Below are 21,066 nucleotides of genomic sequence, written 5' to 3' on the forward strand. Positions count from 1 at the left end.
TCGCTGGCGAGGTCTTCATTGCATCACAGAATCTGTGACTCGGCAGCGATCTCGCTATGTGTGAAGGTACCTTTTAGACTCTTGTCTGAAGCTGTTGTTATTGGTGGGTTCAACGAACATTAGTCTAATGTATATGGAGTGCTTTAAGATAGTTGTTTAACATGACCATCTTCTTTGTGTGCATTGAGCACCTTTGTTCATTTTGAAGTGGTGGTGACCAGTATTGCTCCTCGGCCCCATTAAGTTAATGGGAGTGAGTCGGGGAGAGCTGCAGTACCAGGCTCGGCCTCAATAAAAAGTACAGTACTTGGTCAACAACAAGCGATCTCTGCCCCCATAGGCCCCTTTAACCTGCGGATTGTAGGGTGCCTGGAGCCGAATTCCCACTGCTCTGCCATAAAGTCCCCAGTCCCATAAAACCCTTTGTTAACTTTAAGAACTTTATCAAATTAAAGGGGTATACAAATGTTATACATTTTAAGAAATATTACCAGTCTATGTGATAAATGCCGGATAGGTGGAGGTCCCTCTGGGACCCTCACTCCTTGGGAGACCTGGGCTCATGTGATACTTATTCTATTAGATCTGTGCTTTTACACTGGAAGTGAATGGAGTTCTCTCCCTTTTAAGTCTACAGTTACAATGAACCATAAACTCACATGGAATTTTCCTAAATTTGGACTTTTTGCCCAGAAGTACATTTGTTAATACAGCCAGGCAGGGCGTTAACGCCATCTTTGAATTAATATGAATACGTAGAGTGGGAAATGACACATTTTTATCCTAAATTATTTTTTTCAGACTAAGAAAACTAAAAAAGATGATCAGAAAACACAAACTAAGATGGCAGTCGTGGATCCGAACCAGCCGCCACAGTCTGTGCACGAGTTTGAGCGTCTTGTCATAAGCTCTCCGAACAACTCCGCCAACTGGATCCAGTACATAGAGTATCACCTCCAGGCCACAGATCTCGAGCAGGCACGGGCTGTGGCCGAGAGAGCCCTGCAAACCATTTACTTCCGGTAAGGAGATCATCCGCTGCTCTTATTATACGACATGAGGAGAGAGCATATTAATCAATTGACTTATTTTAACCGTTTCAGAGAGGAGCAAGAGAAGCTGAGTGTTTGGGTTGCAATGCTCAATATGGAGAACACCTTTGGGACAGAGGAGACCCTACAAAAAGTCTTTGAACGAGCCATTCAGTACAATGATCCTCTGAAAGCCTTTCAGCATTTGGTAGATATATACCTCAAGTCTGAAAAGTTAAAGGTAAAGATCTCGCTCCACAACAAGTACAACCAACCAGTCTCCAAATCTGATTATCTTATTTTTCAGTTTATAAGATGCACCCCAAATTTAGAGGAGGAAAATAGGAAAAAATCATTTATAATGTTGAAATGAGGGTCCATCTAATAATCCTAGTGTCTTAATCCTAATGCTTACCGGGGGGCACGGCTCAGGAGGGTCACAGGAGGCAGGGTCAGCGATGCTGCGGGCTCAGAGGAGGAGGTGTTGCATCTCAGGATAGTTAGTGGACGGAGGGTCGACGATACTGTGGCCTCGGGGGTGTTGCGGCGGGCGCCATTGATCTGCCGGTAAGCTGCGTGAGGGGGGTTTGTCACTTCAGCGGAGCGACTCAGGAGGGTTACAGGACGGGGTGTCGCTGCGGTGGAGGGTTCCTGATTTGACTGCTGGTTCCATTGAATTGCCCGCGGTTGACACAATGGATTTCAAGAAAATGGCCGCGGAGGTAGCGTGTGCACAGAAAGGCCTCTGCGGCCATTTTCTTGAAGTCCATCGCGTCAATCTGTGCACACGCCGCCTCCGCAGCCATTTTGTTGAAGTTCATCGCGTCAACCGCAGGCGATTCAATAGAGCCCGCAGTCAGATCAGGCGCCTGCTGCAACACTGCAGTGACACCCTCAGTATCGCTGACCCTGCCTCCTATGACCCCGCTCCACCACCGCCCCTGTACGCCGTATTGTAAGAAGCACTCCCATATTGTCCCCAGTTTTTTGAGGGAAAAAAAAGTGTCTTACAATCCGGAAAATATGGTATGTTTGGCTGTGAGACTGATGCTGTATCTACTGTTTTTGGTTAAAAAAATAAAAATCCAGGCTATTATCCAAGATTACAGCAGATTCCCCAATATTTTTTATTTGTGGCCTCTTGATGCTTCACTCAATTTGGCTCATCTGTTTTTTAGTTGACCTCACACATATAGATTCTTCTGTAATTAAACAATCTTTATTGTGCACATGTCTGCTCATATTGGTGGAGTATGCATGTGTTTTTCATTGAAAGAGAAAAGTAAACTGATGCCGGTGACTCGGTGGCAGCTTGTCTCATACTCAACCTGCCACCTCCCAAGTTCCTCTATTGAGGGCGAGTCAGAGGCCCCCATAACACATTAGGTTGTAAGTCAGACCCAGGAAAATCTGCAGATTTAGGCTATGTGCGCCCGTTGCAGATTTGGTGAAGACATTTTCTGCATCAAATCTGCACCTTCTGGCAGAAAATCACATGCGTTTTTGGTGTGTTTGTACCATATATTTTTTTTAACGAAGTCAATGGCTTGAAGGGCTGAAAAGCGCAGGAAAAAACGTGCGAAGAATTGACATGTCACAGATTATTTTCTGCACCAAATTCGCAAGGAAAAAAATAAGCAACATGTGCACAGCACTTCAGGATTTTCATTGGCATAAGGATAGGCATGCAGACTCGTGCCACAATCTGCATCAAAAATGCACTGTGCGCACACAGCCTTATGTAGATCTGATACTTGCAGATTTTTCTTTTTAGAATCTGCATTGTGTAATTCGCACAAAATAAATATGGTGCAGAAAACCCATCTTTATATACGGTGTAAATATTGAGGAATATCGCCCTTTTGTTTTTAGGAGGCTGAAAATTTGTACAAAACCATGGTGAAGCGATTCCGGCAGGAGAAGTCCGTGTGGTGGAAATACGCCACGTTTCTTCTGAAACAAGGCCAGTCCGAGGCCACGCACAGACTGCTGCAGCAAGCCCTGAAATGTGTGCCAGATAAAGAACGTGAGTAGCAAATTCATGGGGGTAGGGTTCAGGGAAAAGGTCCGGACTAGGGGGGGGCGGGCGCACACAAGCACTGTATGGTAGGAGGAATCTCTGGATGATGCACACATGGGTATAATTTATCTATCCGCTTAAGGTTCTTTCATCACCTTCCCATTGTTAGCATCTGGTCTCTCCAAAAGTCTCTCCAGAAAGAGGCCAGCATAAAATTTGCAAGCTATGGAGCAATACCTACTAAACTTTTGAAGGGCTTGGAAAAGACAGGCTCCGAGCTGTAATGGAAATTACTCTATTGGAAAATGTGCAGAAGCCATAGGGCAGAGTGAGCTTTCCATATGATACAAGTGGTTGATGCTTAGGAGTGACCGTCGTGGCCTGGGTCACCTCCAGAATAATTTTCATATAGTGATAGTACAATGTTCTCCTGTCAGTTCTTCCATCCACATTATTACATTGTTGTACTGCACTCCTCCGATTCTGGGAATACTTTGGGTCTCCATGAAAGCCGGTTCTGTCTGTTAGGCCTCCTTCAGACGTCCGTGAGACGTCCATTTTCATACATATCGTGAGACACGGATATATGCAGACCCATTAAAATCAATGGGTCTGCACACACATAGTGTTTTCTCACAGACGTGTGTCCGTGTGCTGCATATATGTTTCTGTGTGCTCCAAACGGCGACATGTCTGTTTTCTCTCCAGCAGCACTTATGTCACACGGGACCGCACATTGATGTGATCCGTGTGACATGTACCGGAGAAAACATGTGTCTTTGAAATAAAATGATTTTCTATACACCCTTGTCTCCAGCACTTTTGTCTTTGGCGCTGCTCATTATGCTCATGAATATTCACTGCACTATGGACCTGGAAGCAGCAGTGACTGAGATAGCCGCGCCAATGAAAAGTTCCTGCTCTCCGTGTGCTATCCGTGATAGTCAAAATCACAGCACACGGATGGCCATACGTACCTTCAACACGGTCCATGCAAAACGTCAGCGTTTTGCACAGACGTGTGAAAGAGGTCTTACATGTACAGGGGTAGATCGCAAGGATCATAGAATGTAACCTTATTAAAGTATATTCTGATGAAGCTCAAGACATAACCTTTCCTCTGTGTATGTCTGGTCATAGCTGGTGTTAGTTTGTGTGTTTCTCCCACACCGGTGCGCAGACTGACACAGGCGAGCTCATTCAGCCTCACACGTCACGAGCTGCCATGGAGTGGTAATACTGACTGACAGGACAGCGAACAAGGGAGATTAAGCAAATATAGACGTTATTCTTTCAGTTGTAGTTTCTCTCTGGTTCATCACAACCTGGTAAATAGCAACATAACAGCAACACTTCTTTCAGAATTCGGTCTGAAAATACCCCCAGGTCAAGAAGATGCACCTGCTGAATAGTGAACACTACGTTCTCTAGCATGTGGGTGCGTGTTGGGATTTGTAAAAATTACGTACCTGCAGTCCTAAATAGTTATATACGGCACCATTGTTCTTCTGTCCCCCACCCACTCACCCACCCCCAATAAATTATTGGACTGGAGGCTTTTAACGAATATGGGAAAGAGGTAACCTGAGACGTCCAGCATATTCAGCACATCCTACTTGGGCACAGCTGGCAACTTCAGGAACCAGCGTCTGCCCGTCCACTCCATTCTGCCGTTGTGACCAAGAGTAAGAGCCACTGGGGACCAGACGTTGGGCGCACCCCCCTTCGAGACGTTGGGCGCACCCCCCTTCGAGACGTTGGGCGCCCCCCCCCTTCGAGACGTTGGGCGCCCCCCCCTTCGAGACGTTGGGCGCCCCCCCCTTCGAGACGTTGGGCGCCCCCCCCCTTCGAGACGTTGGGCGCCCCCCCCTTCGAGACGTTGGGCGCCCCCCCCCTTCGAGACGTTGGGCGCCCCCCCCCTTCGAGACGTTGGGCGCCCCCCCCCCTTCGAGACGTTGGGCGCCCCCCCCCCTTCGAGGCGTTGGGCGCCCCCCCTTCGAGGCGTTGGGCGCCCCCCCCTTCGAGGCGTTGGGCGCCCCCCCCTTCGAGACGTTGGGCGCCCCCCCCCCCTTCGAGACGTTGGGCGCCCCCCCCCTTCGAGACGTTGGGCGCCCCCCCTTCGAGACGTTGGGCGCCCCCCCCTTCGAGACGTTGGGCGCCCCCCCCCCCCTTCGAGACGTTGGGCGCCCCCCCCCCCCCCTTCGAGACGTTGGGCGCCCCCCCCCCCCCTTCGAGACGTTGGGCGCCCCCCCCCCCCCCTTCGAGACGTTGGGCGCCCCCCCCCTTCGAGACGTTGGGCGCCCCCCCCCCTTCGAGACGTTGGGCGCCCCCCCCCCTTCGAGACGTTGGGCGCCCCCCCCCCCCTTCGAGACGTTGGGCGCCCTCCCCCCCTTCGAGACGTTGGGCGCCCCCCCCCCCCCCTTCGAGACGTTGGGCGCCCCCCCCCCCCCTTCGAGACGTTGGGCGCCCCCCCCCCCCCCTTCGAGACGTTGGGCGCCCCCCCCCCTTCGAGACGTTGGGGCGCCCCCCCCCCCCTTCGAGACGTTGGGCGCCCCCCCCCCTTCGAGACGTTGGGCGCCCCCCCCCCCTCGAGACGTTGGGCGCCCCCCCCCCCCTTTCGAGACGTTGGGCGCCCCCCCCCCCCTTTCGAGACGTTGGGCGCCCCCCCCCCCTTCGAGACGTTGGGCGCCCCCCCCCTTCGAGACGTTGGGCGCACTAGGAAGTCCTATTTTTGAAGTGACTTCCAACAAAAGGAAGACCGACCAATCACAGGCAAAGGGTGACATTTAAAATATTGTTACCGCTTTGCATGTTTTTGAGTCCGTTGCAACTGCGCAAAAAAATGCATTCAGAAACAATCAAAACATCTAACCCAAAATGGTATAAAAAAGTGACCGCTTGCCACGTAAAAAACAACCCCTTTTGACAGCTCTATGTACAGAAAAGTTATGAGTTTTGAAAAATGATGGAAATTTTTTTTTCCTTGTGCCATCACTTAAACAAAGAAAAGAAAAAAAACACGCACGTTTGGTTTTCCCATAACCATTGGGACCTGGAGCAACAAGTTGCAAGATCATATTTACCGTACAATAAATGCCATAAAGACGGAACCCCAAAAACAATTGTAATATTGCATTATTATTATTATTTTTTTATTTTTTTTTTTGCAATTTCACCGCTCTCAGACTTCCAGTTTTTTAGTACATCGCAAGGTAAAATTAATGGTATCATCCAAAAATCCAACTTGTCCCACAAAACAAAAACAAGTTTTCATATGCCTAAGTTCTCAGAAAAAAAAGTTATGGCTCTTAGAAGAATGAGGGTAAAAAAACAAAAGCCCAAAACGTCACATGCTACTTAAAGGGAATTTGTCAGCAGATTTTTGTTATTTCATCTGAGAGTAGCATGCTGTAGGTAGTGTTTTTGAATCCAACGATGTATCACTTAGATTAGTGGCTGCAGCCGTTCTGACACAGTGAAAGATTTGAGGTTTTTCATGTAGCAGAGCTGAGAGAGCTGCCGCCATCCACACCAGGTGTTCTGTGCACATTTCCATAGACAGAAGCTGCTAGTCAGAGAAGGGGGCAGAGTCTGACTACAGCTCACACAGCTGAGCCCCACTAATGATAAAGGTAAGAAGCTTAAACTAATATTGCAGGTAAAGAAAAGCAGACTTTGAGATCAGAGCTGGCTGTAAACTTCATGTTAACTCTTGCAGCATGCTGGCTTCAGATTACATAGCAAAAATGTCCTGACAGGGTCCTTTTTAAGGAGATAATATTGATTAGCATATTATTTCGCATAGGAAATACGCTTTCATCACATTTTAATGTTAAAGAAACTTTGTCCTGCTTATTCATGCACCTGGTGCTTGAGATTTATAGACATTTCTGTATTTTAGAAGTTCTCACTCTGTCTACTCCTGGTGAAATCTTACTTAAGCGCCGACTTCTAACAGCGCGCAGTGCACACACTGTTAGGATTTGGCTTCAGTAATTGTCGCATGCCCACTAGTTGCATACTTGCATTCATAGCTATATATTGTAATGTTCTATTGAGATTTTGCCAGGAGTGGACAACCCCTTTAATGCACCACTCCAGCGTTTATTTTTTACTGTACTGCTGGAGGGTCCCTGACCCCTGTGTTATACTCACCTCCCGGCGGTTTCAACCTTCTGTCACCTTCGCTCTGGTCAGTGTACTGCAGTTTCTGACCAGCCAGCAGCTTCAGTGATCACAACTCAATGAAACTCTGAGAGCCTTGTTCTGGCTCTCATAGACTTGTATTGAGAGCTTGTGGCGTAACTTCTGATTTCCGGCCACTCACACATTTTTGTCACAAGTTGTCACCGCGGGACCGGTGAAAGGTGAAGTTGCCAGAAAGCGAGTTAATGATGAGGTAGGGGCTTAGATTTTAAGCGCCACTTCAGTGCTGAAAAAGAAAAACCGCAGGAGTGGTGCTTTAACATGCAGAGCTCCATTTATCAATTTTCTACAGGCTTTAGGTAGAAGTGTAACCTCCCTTTCTTATTTTCAGATGTGGATCTGATCTCCAAGTTTGCTCAGCTGGAGTTCCGCATGGGAGATACCGTGCGAGCCAAGGCCTTGTTTGAAAGTACATTGAGCAGTTACCCTAAACGCACAGACATCTGGTCCGTGTACATCGACATGATGGTGAAATATGGCACAAAGAAGGAAATCAGGTGAGCACGCTTACTTTATTGTTTGGTCTTGCTGTATTCAGAGCTCTGAACGTGAAACTACAACACTCGCGTGTACACCATGGTGGGGAGTGTAGTTTCACATAGATGTGCCAGGGTAGATTCAATAGGAATGCCTAGAGACATGGATGCAGCGGTGCCTGGTTGGCTCATTTAGGGCAGCACTGTGGCTCAGTGGTTAGCACTGCAGTCTTACAGCGCTGGGCTTCTGGGTTCAAATCCCACTAAGGACAACATCTTTAAGGAGTTTGTATGTTCTCCCCGTGTTTGTGTGGGTTTCCTCCGGGTTTTCTGGTTTCCTCCCACACTCCAAAGACATACTATAGGGACCTTAGATTGTGAGCCCCAATGGGGACAGTGATGTTGATGTGTGTAAAGCGCTGCAGAATGTTTGTCTAATATATAAAGCTGTGTGTATGTGTGTATGTATGTATGTTTGTATGCATGTATGTGTGTATGTCCACTAAAGAAATCCGCACTGTCTCATTTAAAATCACCAAATTTTGCACACACTCCATGTGACCCAGGGAACGTCGTAGACTATGTTTTGACGGGAAAATTTAACCTCGCGCTTTAGTTACACTGCAAAAAACCTGCCTAAATTAAAGTGAATGGAGCCTGGAACTACTGGTTATTAATAGCCGCTGTGATTGGTTGCTATAGGAACAAACGATAGTCACAGTATAAGAAGCTTATGTGTGAGGTAATATGATGTCAGTTGGGAGACTGATAGAGAGAGACATACAAAAACAGACAGGCAGGGAAAGAGGGACGGGCGGGGACACAGAGAGAGGGAGACACAGATAGTGACACAGACGGACAAGGAAAGAGACTGGGAGAGAGAGAGTGACACAGACGGACAAGGAAAGAGACTGGGAGAGTGACAGTTACTATCCCGGGCAATGCCTGGGTACTACAGCTAGTACTATATAAAAATAAAGATGATTATTCTGTATTGCCTTAAAGGGGGTTAGTCTCAAGCTTACAAGTTATGGTAGTGGATGACTTCTCGATTGCTTGCACCTCCATTGTTTCCGACAGTCCGATATGAATGGAGCAGCGTTTGGTCACGCGCTTCTATGTGCCATTCATCCTCTCTGGGACTACCAGAGATAGCCGAGCACAACCATCAGCTGGTCTTCGGTACTGCCAGAACGAGCATGCAAATTGCCGATCCATTCAGTCTCTGCTCCATTCACTAGGGACTCTTCAGAGCTCCGGTTCCCGGAATTAGTCTGATTCCCCCTTGTTCTCGGGATTAGTCGGATTCCCCCCCGTTCTCGGGATTAGTCGGATTCCCCCCCTTTCTCGGGATTAGTCGGATTCCCCCCCGTTCTCGGGATTAGTCTGATTCCCCAAGACTGGGAAAGTTATTCTTTAGCCCGTGTGTAACCGTTAACTTCCAAACCTGAGCCGAGACCCTGTAGGAAATGTAAATGAATCGGGAGTGGAGGAGTCGGAGCAGATTCTGCCGTCATTTTCTCTCTAACAATATTTCACTTTCAGTCTTTAAAAGATTGTACAATATCGGATAAAAAAAAAATACCGCACCTTACCTGTCCACAAGTGATCTCTGGTATTGTAGCGTGGCTTTGATGAGATGAGTGATGCGGAGCTATACTATGCACAGCTGTGTTACTGTTTTTGGAAATAAAAGCAGCCATCTTTATCCAACCTTGTACAATCCCTTAATAGTCAAAGAATCTTATAGAAATGAACACAATGCAAAGCTAACAATGCCATGCTTAGATTGAAGCATTTTATGAATCCCTGTGTTATACACATCTATAGACCCTTCACTATATATCATACAGTATTTTTTTCCCCTAAAGTTTCCCTTTAAAGGGAACCTGTCCCATTGTACATACAGTTGCATCTGTGGACAGCACGGTATATAAAAGGAGAGGCTGAGCAGAATGAGATATGGGTTTGTGGGAAAAGATTCAGTATAACTTCTATTTTATTCATTGAAATCCCTGGTGTTTGTATGTATAGGAGTCCAGTGGGCGGTCCTAATAGTGACCGCTACCTCTGCATACATAGTGATACAGGGAAGACTGTCACTGAGTAGCTCCGCCCACTGGACTCCTATCTATTCTATACCAGGATTTCAATGAATAAAATACCAGTTTTCCAACAAAAATATATATCGACGACTCCTGCTTCTAGAACATTCCGCCTGTAGATCAGATACTATTTTCAGGTTCCTTTTAACCTCATTGTGCCTGATAATTGGTTCCCATGAGTTTATATTCCTATCATTCTTTTCACAGAGATATCTTTGAGCGGGTCATTCATCTGAGTTTACCACCAAAGAAAATAAAGTTCTTCTTCAAGCGCTACCTGGAGTACGAGAAGACGCACGGCAATGAGAAGACCATTCAGGCCGTGAAGGAGAAGGCCCTGAACTATGTGGAATCCAAAGGGTCTGTGACCACGACATGAAGCCCGCGCCTCTGTGGAGCTTGTACTACTGACTTTGTACAGATTTGGGAAAACTCCAAACCCCGGCCGTCTCTGTGACTTGTTTTTGTGGTTGTGGAAATCACATGGTCCCTTATGTAACGACTTTCCTCGGGAAAGCTAATTAGATGCAGATGTCCTGCACGGAAAAGACTGAAGCCGAACAGTGAAGTCTATTTTCAATATGCGTTTTATTGAACACAGCGGCAGGTGGTAATCAAATAAATGCAGCTCTGTACAGCGCTTGTCCAGCCGGAAAATAAATGTAACATTTTTATCTTACAAATATACTTTGGATTCAGCCTGGTGTCACCATTTCATTACTACGCTTCTGGGTTTGTTTCTGCACTGAAAGGAAGCCTCTCTGCATTTGCTTCTGGTCACTGACACATGTGAAAAGAGCTGGGTAAGTGGTTTAGTTCATTAGCTAAGCCAGCCCCCTTCTGTCATGGCGGATATAAAGACCGGGAAGGGGGCTGGCTTAGCTATTGCACAGAGTCCGACAGACCGCCTCCTTCACAATATCACTAGTCAAGTACCAACTAGTCAATTGGTAAGTTGTTACCCAATATTCCGCTAGCAAACCTACTACTACAGCTGGGTATTTTGCACGGACGGAGCTCTATTTTCAGCATACCTATGGAGTCTGGTTTACAATAACGTCTGGTAACAATTTACTACAGCTGACAATTGATTATCAGGCCCAGACCATACAGTTAGGCTGTGGCCACACTGGGATTACTGCGATCCCCTCGCATGACACTCGGCTCATGCTGGCTGTACAGCAGAGCCGAGTGTCATGCGCGTGTCCCTGCGACTGAAGTCCGACCGTTCGAGCGGACCTCAGCTGCGGAGGGGTGGGCCGGCACTGAGGAGGGGAGGGAGGGATTTATCTCCCTCTCTCCTCCGTAGCCGGCTATTGCCTTTCTCGCCCTTAACTCGCAGTACACCGGTGTAATGCGAGTGCAGTGCGATTTTTCTTCTCTCGCCCCATAGACTTGAATGGGCGCGCGAGAGAGTCTCACATTACAATCGCAGCATGCTGCGATTGTTTTCTCTGTCCGATCAGGGCTGAGAAAACGACTCGTGCGCTGACAAGGGCTAATATTGGTCATAGTGGAATGCAAATTTTTTTTTTTCTTTTATATCGTATTCCACTCGCACTGATTTTCATGCCGTGTGGCTTAGGCCTTATTGTGATACGTTATCATTTAGCATACATGGCTTTCTTATTTAAAGAGATTTGTCTACTACCGGACAAACTCTGCGTAATCAAGTAAGGTCTCTGTAGTGAAAAATAATGTATACTCTCCATTCACAGTTTTGCCGTCTTGTGCTGCTGCGTCCAGGGAGTCTTTAACATTGTTGTTCCACGTGACCACTGTAATCAGAGCAGCAGCCTTTTACTATATTGTCCAAGTGGACATCTGCTCTTATGAAATAATGAATAATTTTAGCCACTCATAGTCTGCCCATTGAATGCAGCGGTCACGTGGAACAACGTCAAGTCTCCTGCTCGGAACAGCCCTGCTTTTATTTTCTCTGGGGACTTGAATTGAATAAGCCAGGGGTGTTCAGTAATTACAAATGCAATTTGAAAATCAAGACAATACTACACAGTCCTAACATAATAATATGCCATTGTAATAAAGGGTATATTTAGTGCTCATTATCTATATCGGGGATTATTAGCTGTAGTAGAAATCCATGCGCAAATTAAATAAAATTCTGCTTTTATTTAATTTTTCTTCGGCGCTCCATTGGGAGACCCAGACGATTGGGTGTATAGCTACTGCCTCCGGAGGCCACACAAAGCATTACACTAAAAAGTGTAAGGCCCCTCCCCTTCTGGCTATACACCCCCAGTGGGATCACTGGCTCACCAGTTTTCTGCTTTGTGCGAAGGAGGTCAGACATCCACGCATAGCTCCACAACTTAGTCAGCAGCAGCTGCTGACTATTTCGGATGGAAGAAAAGAGGGCCCATATAGGGCCCCCAGCATGCTCCCTTCTCACCCCGCTTGTGGTTTGTAAGGTTGAGGTACCTATTGCTGGTACGGCGGCTGGAGCCCACATGCTGCTTTCCTTCCCCATCCCCCTGAGGGGCTCTGAGGAAGTGGGATCTTACCGGCCCCAAAGCCCTGAGGCCGGGCTCCATCCACAGACCCATTGAACCTGCTGGATACGGAGCTGGGTACCGTTCAGGGACATGGCCCTGCACCATTCAGGTACTCTGTGTCCCCGTACGCACAGGCACAGCACACTCCAGACTTGCTGGGTGTGCTAGTGCGCCGGGGACAGTAAAGGGTTACAGTCACTGCAGCCTAGCTGAGTGACTTTATGTATGGGGAACTACCGCGCCGGACGCTCCGGGAGCGGCGGCGCGGCTGGGACTTGTAGTGCGCCGGGGACTTAGCGCCGACCGCGCTTTTACGGCGGCGGCGCTTATAAATCCAGTCCCCGGCTTTTGCGGCCTAGCTCCGCTTCGTTCCCGCCCCCACCCTGTCAATCAGGGTAGGGGAGAGACGCTGTACAATCAGCAGCGCCGAGGGCTGGAGCCTTATTTACATGCTCCAGCCCTCTCACTGGACACTGTGGGACGCCGGTTTCCCGCTCTGACTTGAGGGCAAGCCCACGGCCCGCCCCTACTCACACAAGCTGGAGAAGGACGCCGGCAGCCATTCCTGCAGTCCGAGCTGAGAGATCGGACTCTGGGCAACCAGGCACAGGACTAGGGGACCACACACCCGCTTATAGGCGGGCGGTAAGCGGCACCTGAAGTGCTGACCCCACTAAATACCGCAGTTGTCCATTTGTATTTTTATGCTTACACTGCATAGGTCGCTATTTTTGGCTATATGCCCTCTTAGATGGCGACACATCAGCAGCAGGAAAGCAGGGGTGCTAAGGCACAGGCTTTCTTTGCTGCTTGTATTGCATGTACGGAAGTGTTCATGTGTATTTATGCTTGTATGCTATACACTACACTGTACGGTCGCTAGTCTGGGCTATTTTCGCCTAGAATGACTAGACTACAGCAGCAGAAAAGCAAGGGTGCTGAGGCACAGGTTTTTTCTATGCTGCTTGTATTGCAGGGGTTGCAGTGTTCATTTGTACTTATGCTTGTATGCTATACATTGCACTGTATGGTCGATATTCTGGGCTATATTCCCCTAGATGGCTAGTCTACAGCAGCAGAAAAGCAGGGGTGCCAAGGCACAGGCTTTCTATGCTGCTTGTATTGCATGTGCTGCAGTGTTCATTTGTACTTTATGCTTGTATGCTATACATTGCACTGTACGGTCGCCATTCTTGGCTCTATATCCTAGATGGCTAGTCGGCAGCAGCATATAAGCAACACAGGCTTTCGATGCTGTTTTTACTGCATGTGATACTGTTCCACGGCACTGAACCCCATTGTGTGCAATGCTCCCCTGTAGCACTTGGTCAGCCGGGGTCTCTACTAGACGTGGCCAAAGGAGCCACCTGTCAACCCTGTCCAAGGACAGGGATGGAGTTGCAATGGGATAGAGACTTGCAGTCCGGACAGGCCATGGGCAATCTGGATCATTGCTCCCTGGCCACCCTCATTGGGAATAAAATCGGTGCTCCGGGGGGGGGGGTCCCAGGAGGCTCTCTGTATGATGAGGCAGACGTAGCTCATCAGGACTTTGATCCTGACACCGCTCTCAATCCGGATACACCGGATGGTGACGCCATAAGGAATGATCCTATAGCGTCCATCAATGGAATGTTGGATCTTTCTCCCTCAGCTCCCCCAGCGGAGGAGTCAGCTTCACAGCAGGAGAAGTCCCATTTCAGTAGCTCAAACGTATATTGAGTATTTTTCTGGCCACGCTGACTTCAGAGAAGCAGTCCAGGAACACCACGCTTACCAGATAAGCGTTTTCTCCAAACGTATTAAGGATACACGTTATCCTTTTCCCCCTGACGTGGTCAAGCGCGGGACCCAGGGTCCAAAGGTGGATTCTCCAATCTCCAGGCTTGCGGCTAGAGCCATAGTTGCAGTGGAGATGGGACTTCACTTAAAGATGCCAGACAGATGGACTCTGGTTGAAATCTGTCTATGAGGCTATCGGCGTGTCGGTTGCTCCGGCATTTACAGCCGTATGGGCACCCTAAGCTTTTCAGCTGTTCTTGCACAGCTGGTCTTGAGCATATGTACATTTGTGCCGCAGGGGCGTCCGTAACCTCGCAATGTCTGCATTGCGACTTACCCTATTAATGCTGTCCTGGAAGGACAGTCGAGGTTTCGGTCCTTCCCAAGCTCGGGCAGGTCCCAATTGTCCTCGTCCAAAAGAGCTGAAAAGCCTCAGAGGGGCTCAGCTTCCGGGGGCTCAATCATGCCCAAGGAAGGCAGCCGGAGGAACCGCTACCAAGGCGGTCTCCTCATGACTCTCAGCTCTCTCATCTCTCCGCATCCGCGGTTGATGGCAGACTCGCTCGCCTTTGGCGACATTTAGCTGCCACAGGTCACAGACCGGTGGGTGAGGGACATTGTGCCCACGTGCACAGGACAGAGTTCTGTTCTCGTCCTCCGACTCGATTCTTCAGAACGTCCCCACCGAGCCGATGCTCTTCTGCAGGCAGAAGGAGTGGTAATCCCTGTTCCTCTTCAGGAACAAGACACGGTTTTCCTCCAATCTGGTTGTGGTGCCAAAAAAGGATGGCTCTTTCCGTTCCGTTCTGGACCTAAAACTGCTCAACAAGCACGTGGAGGCCAGGCGGTTCCGGATGAAACCCTCCGCTCCGTCATTGCCTCAATGTCTCAAGGATATTTCCTAGCATCAATAGACATCAAAGATGCTTATCTCCACGTGCCGATTGCTACAGAGCACCAATGTTTTCTACGTTTCGTGATGGGAGACGACCATCTTCAGTTCGTAGCTCTGCCATTCAGTCTGGCGACAGCCCCACGGGTGTTCACCAAGGTCATGGCGGCAGTGGTAGCAGTCTTGCACTCACAGGGACACTCTGTGATCCCTTACTTGGACGATCTACTTGTCAAGGCACCCTCTCAAGAGGCATGCCAACTCAGCCTGAATGTTGCGCTGGAGACTCTCCAGACGTTCGGGTGGATCATCAACTTCTCAAAGTCAAACCTGTCACCGACCCAATCACTAACGTATCTTGGCATGGAGTTTCATACCCTCTCAGCGCTAGTGAAGCTTCCGCTGGACAAGCAGCGGTCACTACAGACTGGGGTGCAGACTCTCCGTAAAGGTCAGTCGCACTCCTTAAGACGCCTCATGCACTTCCTCGGGAAGATGGTGGCGGCAATGGAGGCGGTTCCGTTTGCGCAGTTTCATCTGCGTCCTCTTTATTGGGACATTCTCCGCCAATGGGACGGGAAGTCAACATCCCTGAACAGGAAAGTATCCCTTTCACAGACGGCCAAGGACTCTCTGCAATGGTGGCTTCTTCCCACCTCATTATCACAGGGAAGATCCTTCCTACCACCGTCTTGGGCGGTAGTCACGACAGACGCGAGTCTGTCAGGGTGGGGAGCAGTTTTTCTCCACCACAGGGCTCAGGGTACGTGGACTCAGCAGGAGTCCACCCTTCAGATCCATGTTCTGGAAATCAGAGCAGTGTATCTTGCCCTACTAGCCTTCCAGCAGTGGCTGGAAGGAAAGCAGATCCGAATTCAGTCGGACAACTCCACAGCGGTGGCATACATCAATCACCAAGGAGGGACACGCAGTCGGCAAGCCTTCCAGGAAGTCCGGCGGATTCTGATGTGGGTGGAAGCCACGGCCTCCACCGTATCCGCAGTTCACATCCCAGGCGTAGAAAACTGGGAAGCAGACTTCCTCAGCCGCCAGGGCATGGACGCAGGGGAATGGTCCCTTCACCCGGACGTGTTTCAGGAAATCTGTAGCTCCTGGGGAAGGCCGGACGTCGACCTAATGGCGTCCAGGCACAACAACCTTCATAGCACGGTCTCGCGAGCACAGAGCTCTGGCGGCAGACGCCTTAGTGCAAGATTGGTCGCAGTTCCGGCTCCCTTATGTGTTTCCACCTCTGGCACTCTTGCCCAGAGTGCTACGCAAGATCAGATCCGACTGCAGCCGCGTCATACTCGTCGCCCCAGACTGGCCAAGGAGGGCGTGGTATCCGGATCTGTGGCATCTCACGGTCGGCCAACCGTGGGCACTACCAGTCCGACCAGACTTACTGTCCCAAGGGCCGTTTTTCCATCGGAATTCTGCGGCCCTGAACCTGACTGTGTGGCCATCGAGTCCTGGATCCTAGGGTCTTCAGGATTATCCCATGGGGTCGTTGCCACCATGAGACAGGCTAGGAAGCCCACGTCCGCTAAGATCTACCACAGAACGTGGAGGATATTCTTATCCTGGTGCTCTGCTCAGGGAGTGTCTCCCTGGCCTTTTGCATTGCCTACCTTTCTTTCTTTCCTGCAATCTGGGTTAGAAAAAGGTTTGTCGCTCGGCTCCCTTAAAGGGCAAGTCTCGGCGCTATCCGTCTTTTTTCAAAAGCGTCTAGCACGACTTCCTAAGGTGCGCACGTTCCTGCAGGGGGTTTGTCATATTGTACCCCCGTACAAGCGGCCGTTAGATCCATGGGATCTGAACAGGGTACTAGTTGCCCTCCAGAAGCCGCCCTTCGAGCCTCTGAGGGAGGTTTCACTTTCTAGACTATCACAGAAAGTGGCTTTTCTGGTAGCGATCACATCTCTTCGGAGAGTGTCTGAGCTAGCAGCGCTGTCATCCAAGGCTCCTTTCCTGGTCTTCCACCAGGACAAGGTAGTGCTGCGCCCCATTCAGGAGTTTCTCCCGAAGGTGGTATCCTCTTTTCATCTTAATCAGGATATCTCTTTGCCTTCTTTTTGTCCTCATGCAGTTCATCGGTATGAGAAGGATTTACATTTGTTAGATCTGGTGAGAGCACTCAGAATCTACATTTCCCGCACGGCGCCCCTGCGCCGCTCCGATGCACTCTTTGTCCTTGTCGCTGGTAAGCGCAAAGGGTCGCAGGCTTCCAAAGCCACCCTGGCTCGATGGATCAAAGAACCAATTCTTGAAGCCTACCGTTCTGCTGGGCTTCCGGTTCCATCAGGGCTGAAGGCCCATTCTACCAGAGCCGTGGGTGCGTCCTGGGCATTGCGACACCAGGCTACGGCTCAACAGGTGTGCCAGGCAGCTACCTGGTCGAGTCTGCACACTTTCACCAAACATTATCAGGTGCATACCTATGCTTCGGCGGACGCCAGCCTAGGTAGAAGAGTCCTGCAGGCGGCAGTTGCCTCCATATAGGGGAGGGCTGTCTTGCAGCTCTAACATGAGGTATTTCTTTACCCACCCAGGGACAGCTTTTGGACGTCCCAATCGTCTGGGTCTCCCAATGGAGCGCCGAAGAAGAAGGGAATTTTGTTACTTACCGTAAATTCCTTTTCTTCTAGCTCCTATTGGGAGACCCAGCACCCGCCCTGTTGTCCTTCGGGATTTTTGGGTTTTTTTCGGGTACACATGTTGTTCATGTTGAACGGTTTTTCAGTTCTCCGATGTTACTCGGAGTGAATTTGTTTAACCAAGTTATTGGCTTTCCTCCTTCTTGCTTTTGCACTAAAACTGGTGAGCCAGTGATCCCACTGGGGGTGTATAGCCAGAAGGGGAGGGGCCTTACACTTTTTAGTGTAATGCTTTGTGTGGCCTCCGGAGGCAGTAGCTATACACCCAATCGTCTGGGTCTCCCAATAGGAGCTAGAAGAAAAGGAATTTACGGTAAGTAACAAAATTCCCTTCTTTTTTGCCTCCTGTATAATATAGCTTCAGAATGTGTCAAATATGAAAGGTCTGTGCAGAATATGGTCACATCTATGAAAACTGCCTCTAGGAGGCTCCTCACACTTTGACGAGCACTTATGTATTAACTAAACCAACACATGACCACACAGAAAATTATTCATTTTTATTTTCTGAAAACAAAATATCCCAAAAAAAAACAATTGTTGATATCAACATGGAAAACAAAAGAACATATAATGCAAATCTTACAAAAGTGAAGGTAAACAACTCAAATACAGGTAGAATGAGTGTAGTGCATATGTACAATGTCATTGAGTTGTTCCCGCATCATATCATAGTGGTGTCATACCTAACAAAAAAAAGAGTACAAAGTACACATTGCGTGATGTATATTACCTAATTAGATGTCCTCCTAGTGGTATCGTATCTAACAATTCAAGTACAATAATCCTGGAAGAAACCCCTGGAAGAAGCCACGGCGAAACACACATCAGGCTTCTAATAACGTAATATATATCATGTAATAAACTATGTGTACTTTATAATATATTTACATTTTTATGTATTCCTTGTACCCATCAGCAATTATATGTGCATTTTATATATCTACTTGTGTGTGGTCATATTTATAGGTTTAGTTACAGTATACAGTCCATGACTAACACTTCCCTTCATATTGGTTATCTAGGTCTTTTGGTGTGATATATAGGTTATATATAAGCACTTATCTATATCATATTCCAATTGTACTTGAGGCTTACATGCCTTTGGTAGGTTAGCATAAGGTAGGGGAATATATGAATGGAAATGTCCTGGTTCAGTAGCAGTGATAATATACAAAGCCGAGTCTGTTTTTTTTTCTTTTTAATAATAAAAATCACTGCTCAGTTTACTATCCATTTTTCTTCATTCCCAGATCACAATGGATCAGTTAATTTGGTTTTCTTGGATTGGAAAAAAAAAACCATCCTCCCCCAAACAGTGCAACTCTTAAGGTGGTGTCACACACAGCGACGACGACAACGACGTCGCTGCTACGTCACCATTTTCTGTGACGTAGCAGCGACGTCCCGCCGCTGTCGCTGTGTGTGACATCCAGCAACGACCTGGCCCCTGCTGTGATGTCGCCGGTCGTTGCTGAATGTCCTGCTTCATTTTTTGCTCGTTGCTCTCCCGCTGTGAAACAAACATCGCTGTGTGTGACAGCGAGACAGCGACGAACTTAAGCGAGCAGGGAGCTGGCGTCTGGCAGCTGCGGTAAGCTGTAACCAAGGTAAATATCGGGTAACCAAGGGAAGACCTTTCCTTGGTTACCAGATATTTACCTTCGTTACCAGCGTCCGCCGCTCTCACGCTACCAGTGTCGGCTCCCTGTTCCCTGCACACGTAGCCAGATTACACATCGGGTTAATTACCTGATGTGTACTCCAGCTACGTGTGCAGGGAGCCGGCATTGGCAGCGTGAGAGCACACCACTTAGCGCTGGCTCCCTGCACACGTAGCCGGATTACACATCGGGTAATTAATCCGATGTGTACTCTGGCTAGGAGTGCAGGGAACAGGGAGCCGGCACTGGCAGCGTGAGAGCGGTGGACGCTAGTAACTAAGGTAAATATCGGGTAACAAAGAGAAGTGCTTTCCTTGGTTACCCGATATTTACCATAGTTGTCAAGCGCAGCATCGCTTCAACGCGTCGCTGCTGGCTGGGGACTGGTCACTGGTGAGATCTGCCTGTTTGACAGCTCACCAGCGACCATGTAACGACGCAGCAGCGATCCTGATAAGGTCAGGTCGCCCGTCGTGATCTCTGCTGCGTCGCTAAAGTGTGACCCCAGCTTTACTGCAGCTCAGTCTCATTTATTATTCTACATACACTTGTGTTCAAGATAATAGCAGTGTGTTCAAAAACCTGAGTTAAGCCCAAAAGCTTTGTAATAGTTTTTATTTCCTTGCATTGGGAACATTGCAAACTGTTTTCTAAATCAAAACATGCAGAGAAATGTATATAATGTTTAACTACTTTACAGAAAATAACAAAAAATGAATTTCTCTATCGTTTCATTGGGGGACACAGGACCATGGGTTATGCTGCTGTCACTAGGAGGCTGACACTAAGTAAACAGAAAAAGTTAGCTCCTCCCCAGCAGTATAACCCCTGAGCCGGAGGCGGGCTCAATCAGTTTTTTGCTTAGTGTCGTAGGAGGCTGATGTGGGCCGACTGGGCCCCCTTCAGCCACTTGATTTTTTTGCGTATTTTTTTCATTTTTTCTCGGCGACGCTCGTCGCTCTCATCTGTGGTACTTTTCTGTTTCTGCAGGTATCGTACTTCTCTTCCTCAGCTCTCGCAGCCCGGTGGGTACCACTCCCTAGGGTCGCAGAGGTTTGAGTCTTTGGGCCCTCGCCCCCGTCCATTCCCGCGGTACCATTCCCTGGTGTGTTCGTGCGGGGCAGAATCTTCCTGGGCACCCCTATCCGCTCTGCGGTATCACCCCAAAGGGCGCAAGGGGCTCGGCAAATAGGGACTGGACCACAGCGCGTCACGATCTGGATGGGGCCCGCAGCGCTGCTACGTTTTTTAGGGGTTTCTATCCCCACCAGGTCCACCTCCCTGCCTTCTTCAGCCGGCTCCCTGGTGCCCGCAGCCATCCCTTCTGCGAGCGGTGCACACAGGAGTATGTGCAGAGTCTCAGCCTGCACTCTACAGCGCGCCGAGGATCAGGTAGGACACCCTCTCCTACCTTCTCCCCCTCGGGCGGCTGCAAAAATTTAGGCCCCGGTCTGGGCCTAGTCGCCGGGCACCCCCACAACATCCGCGGAGCTCCCTGAAGACTCCTAGGCCGGGCAGTTTCGGATCGCTGCTGCGGCGCGGCAGCCTCAAATTTAGCCCCCGGCCTCGGCCGGGTCCGTGGGGTCCCAGGCCGCGACGACGCCGCCTCGCGGCCAGGTACGCCGGCGCTGCCTCTGCCGTGCGGCAGCGTCATAATTTACCCCCCGGCTTCGGCCGGGTCCTCGGCGTCCTAGGCCGCGCCTCCTGCGCAGCGCTA

The 21,066-nt window shown here is 49.2% G+C and overlaps 1 protein-coding gene across 1 annotated transcript in view; it reads left to right on the top strand.

The window, feature by feature from the left end:
* PDCD11 (programmed cell death 11) overlaps positions 1-10,530 on the top strand; it is a 254,756-nt gene extending 244,226 nt beyond the window's left edge. Inside the window, exons 32-36 of the mRNA XM_075348616.1 lie at positions 802-1,022; positions 1,104-1,272; positions 2,904-3,057; positions 7,589-7,754; positions 10,046-10,530. Coding sequence (XP_075204731.1) covers positions 802-1,022; positions 1,104-1,272; positions 2,904-3,057; positions 7,589-7,754; positions 10,046-10,217 — 882 coding nt within the window. The 3' untranslated portion in view covers positions 10,218-10,530. The remainder of the gene's footprint in view (positions 1-801; positions 1,023-1,103; positions 1,273-2,903; positions 3,058-7,588; positions 7,755-10,045) is intronic.
* The last annotated feature ends 10,536 nt before the right edge of the window (positions 10,531-21,066 follow it).

The sequence above is a fragment of the Anomaloglossus baeobatrachus genome, chromosome 5, assembly GCF_048569485.1.
Source record: "Anomaloglossus baeobatrachus isolate aAnoBae1 chromosome 5, aAnoBae1.hap1, whole genome shotgun sequence".
NCBI classification, from domain to species: Eukaryota; Metazoa; Chordata; class Amphibia; order Anura; family Aromobatidae; genus Anomaloglossus; species Anomaloglossus baeobatrachus.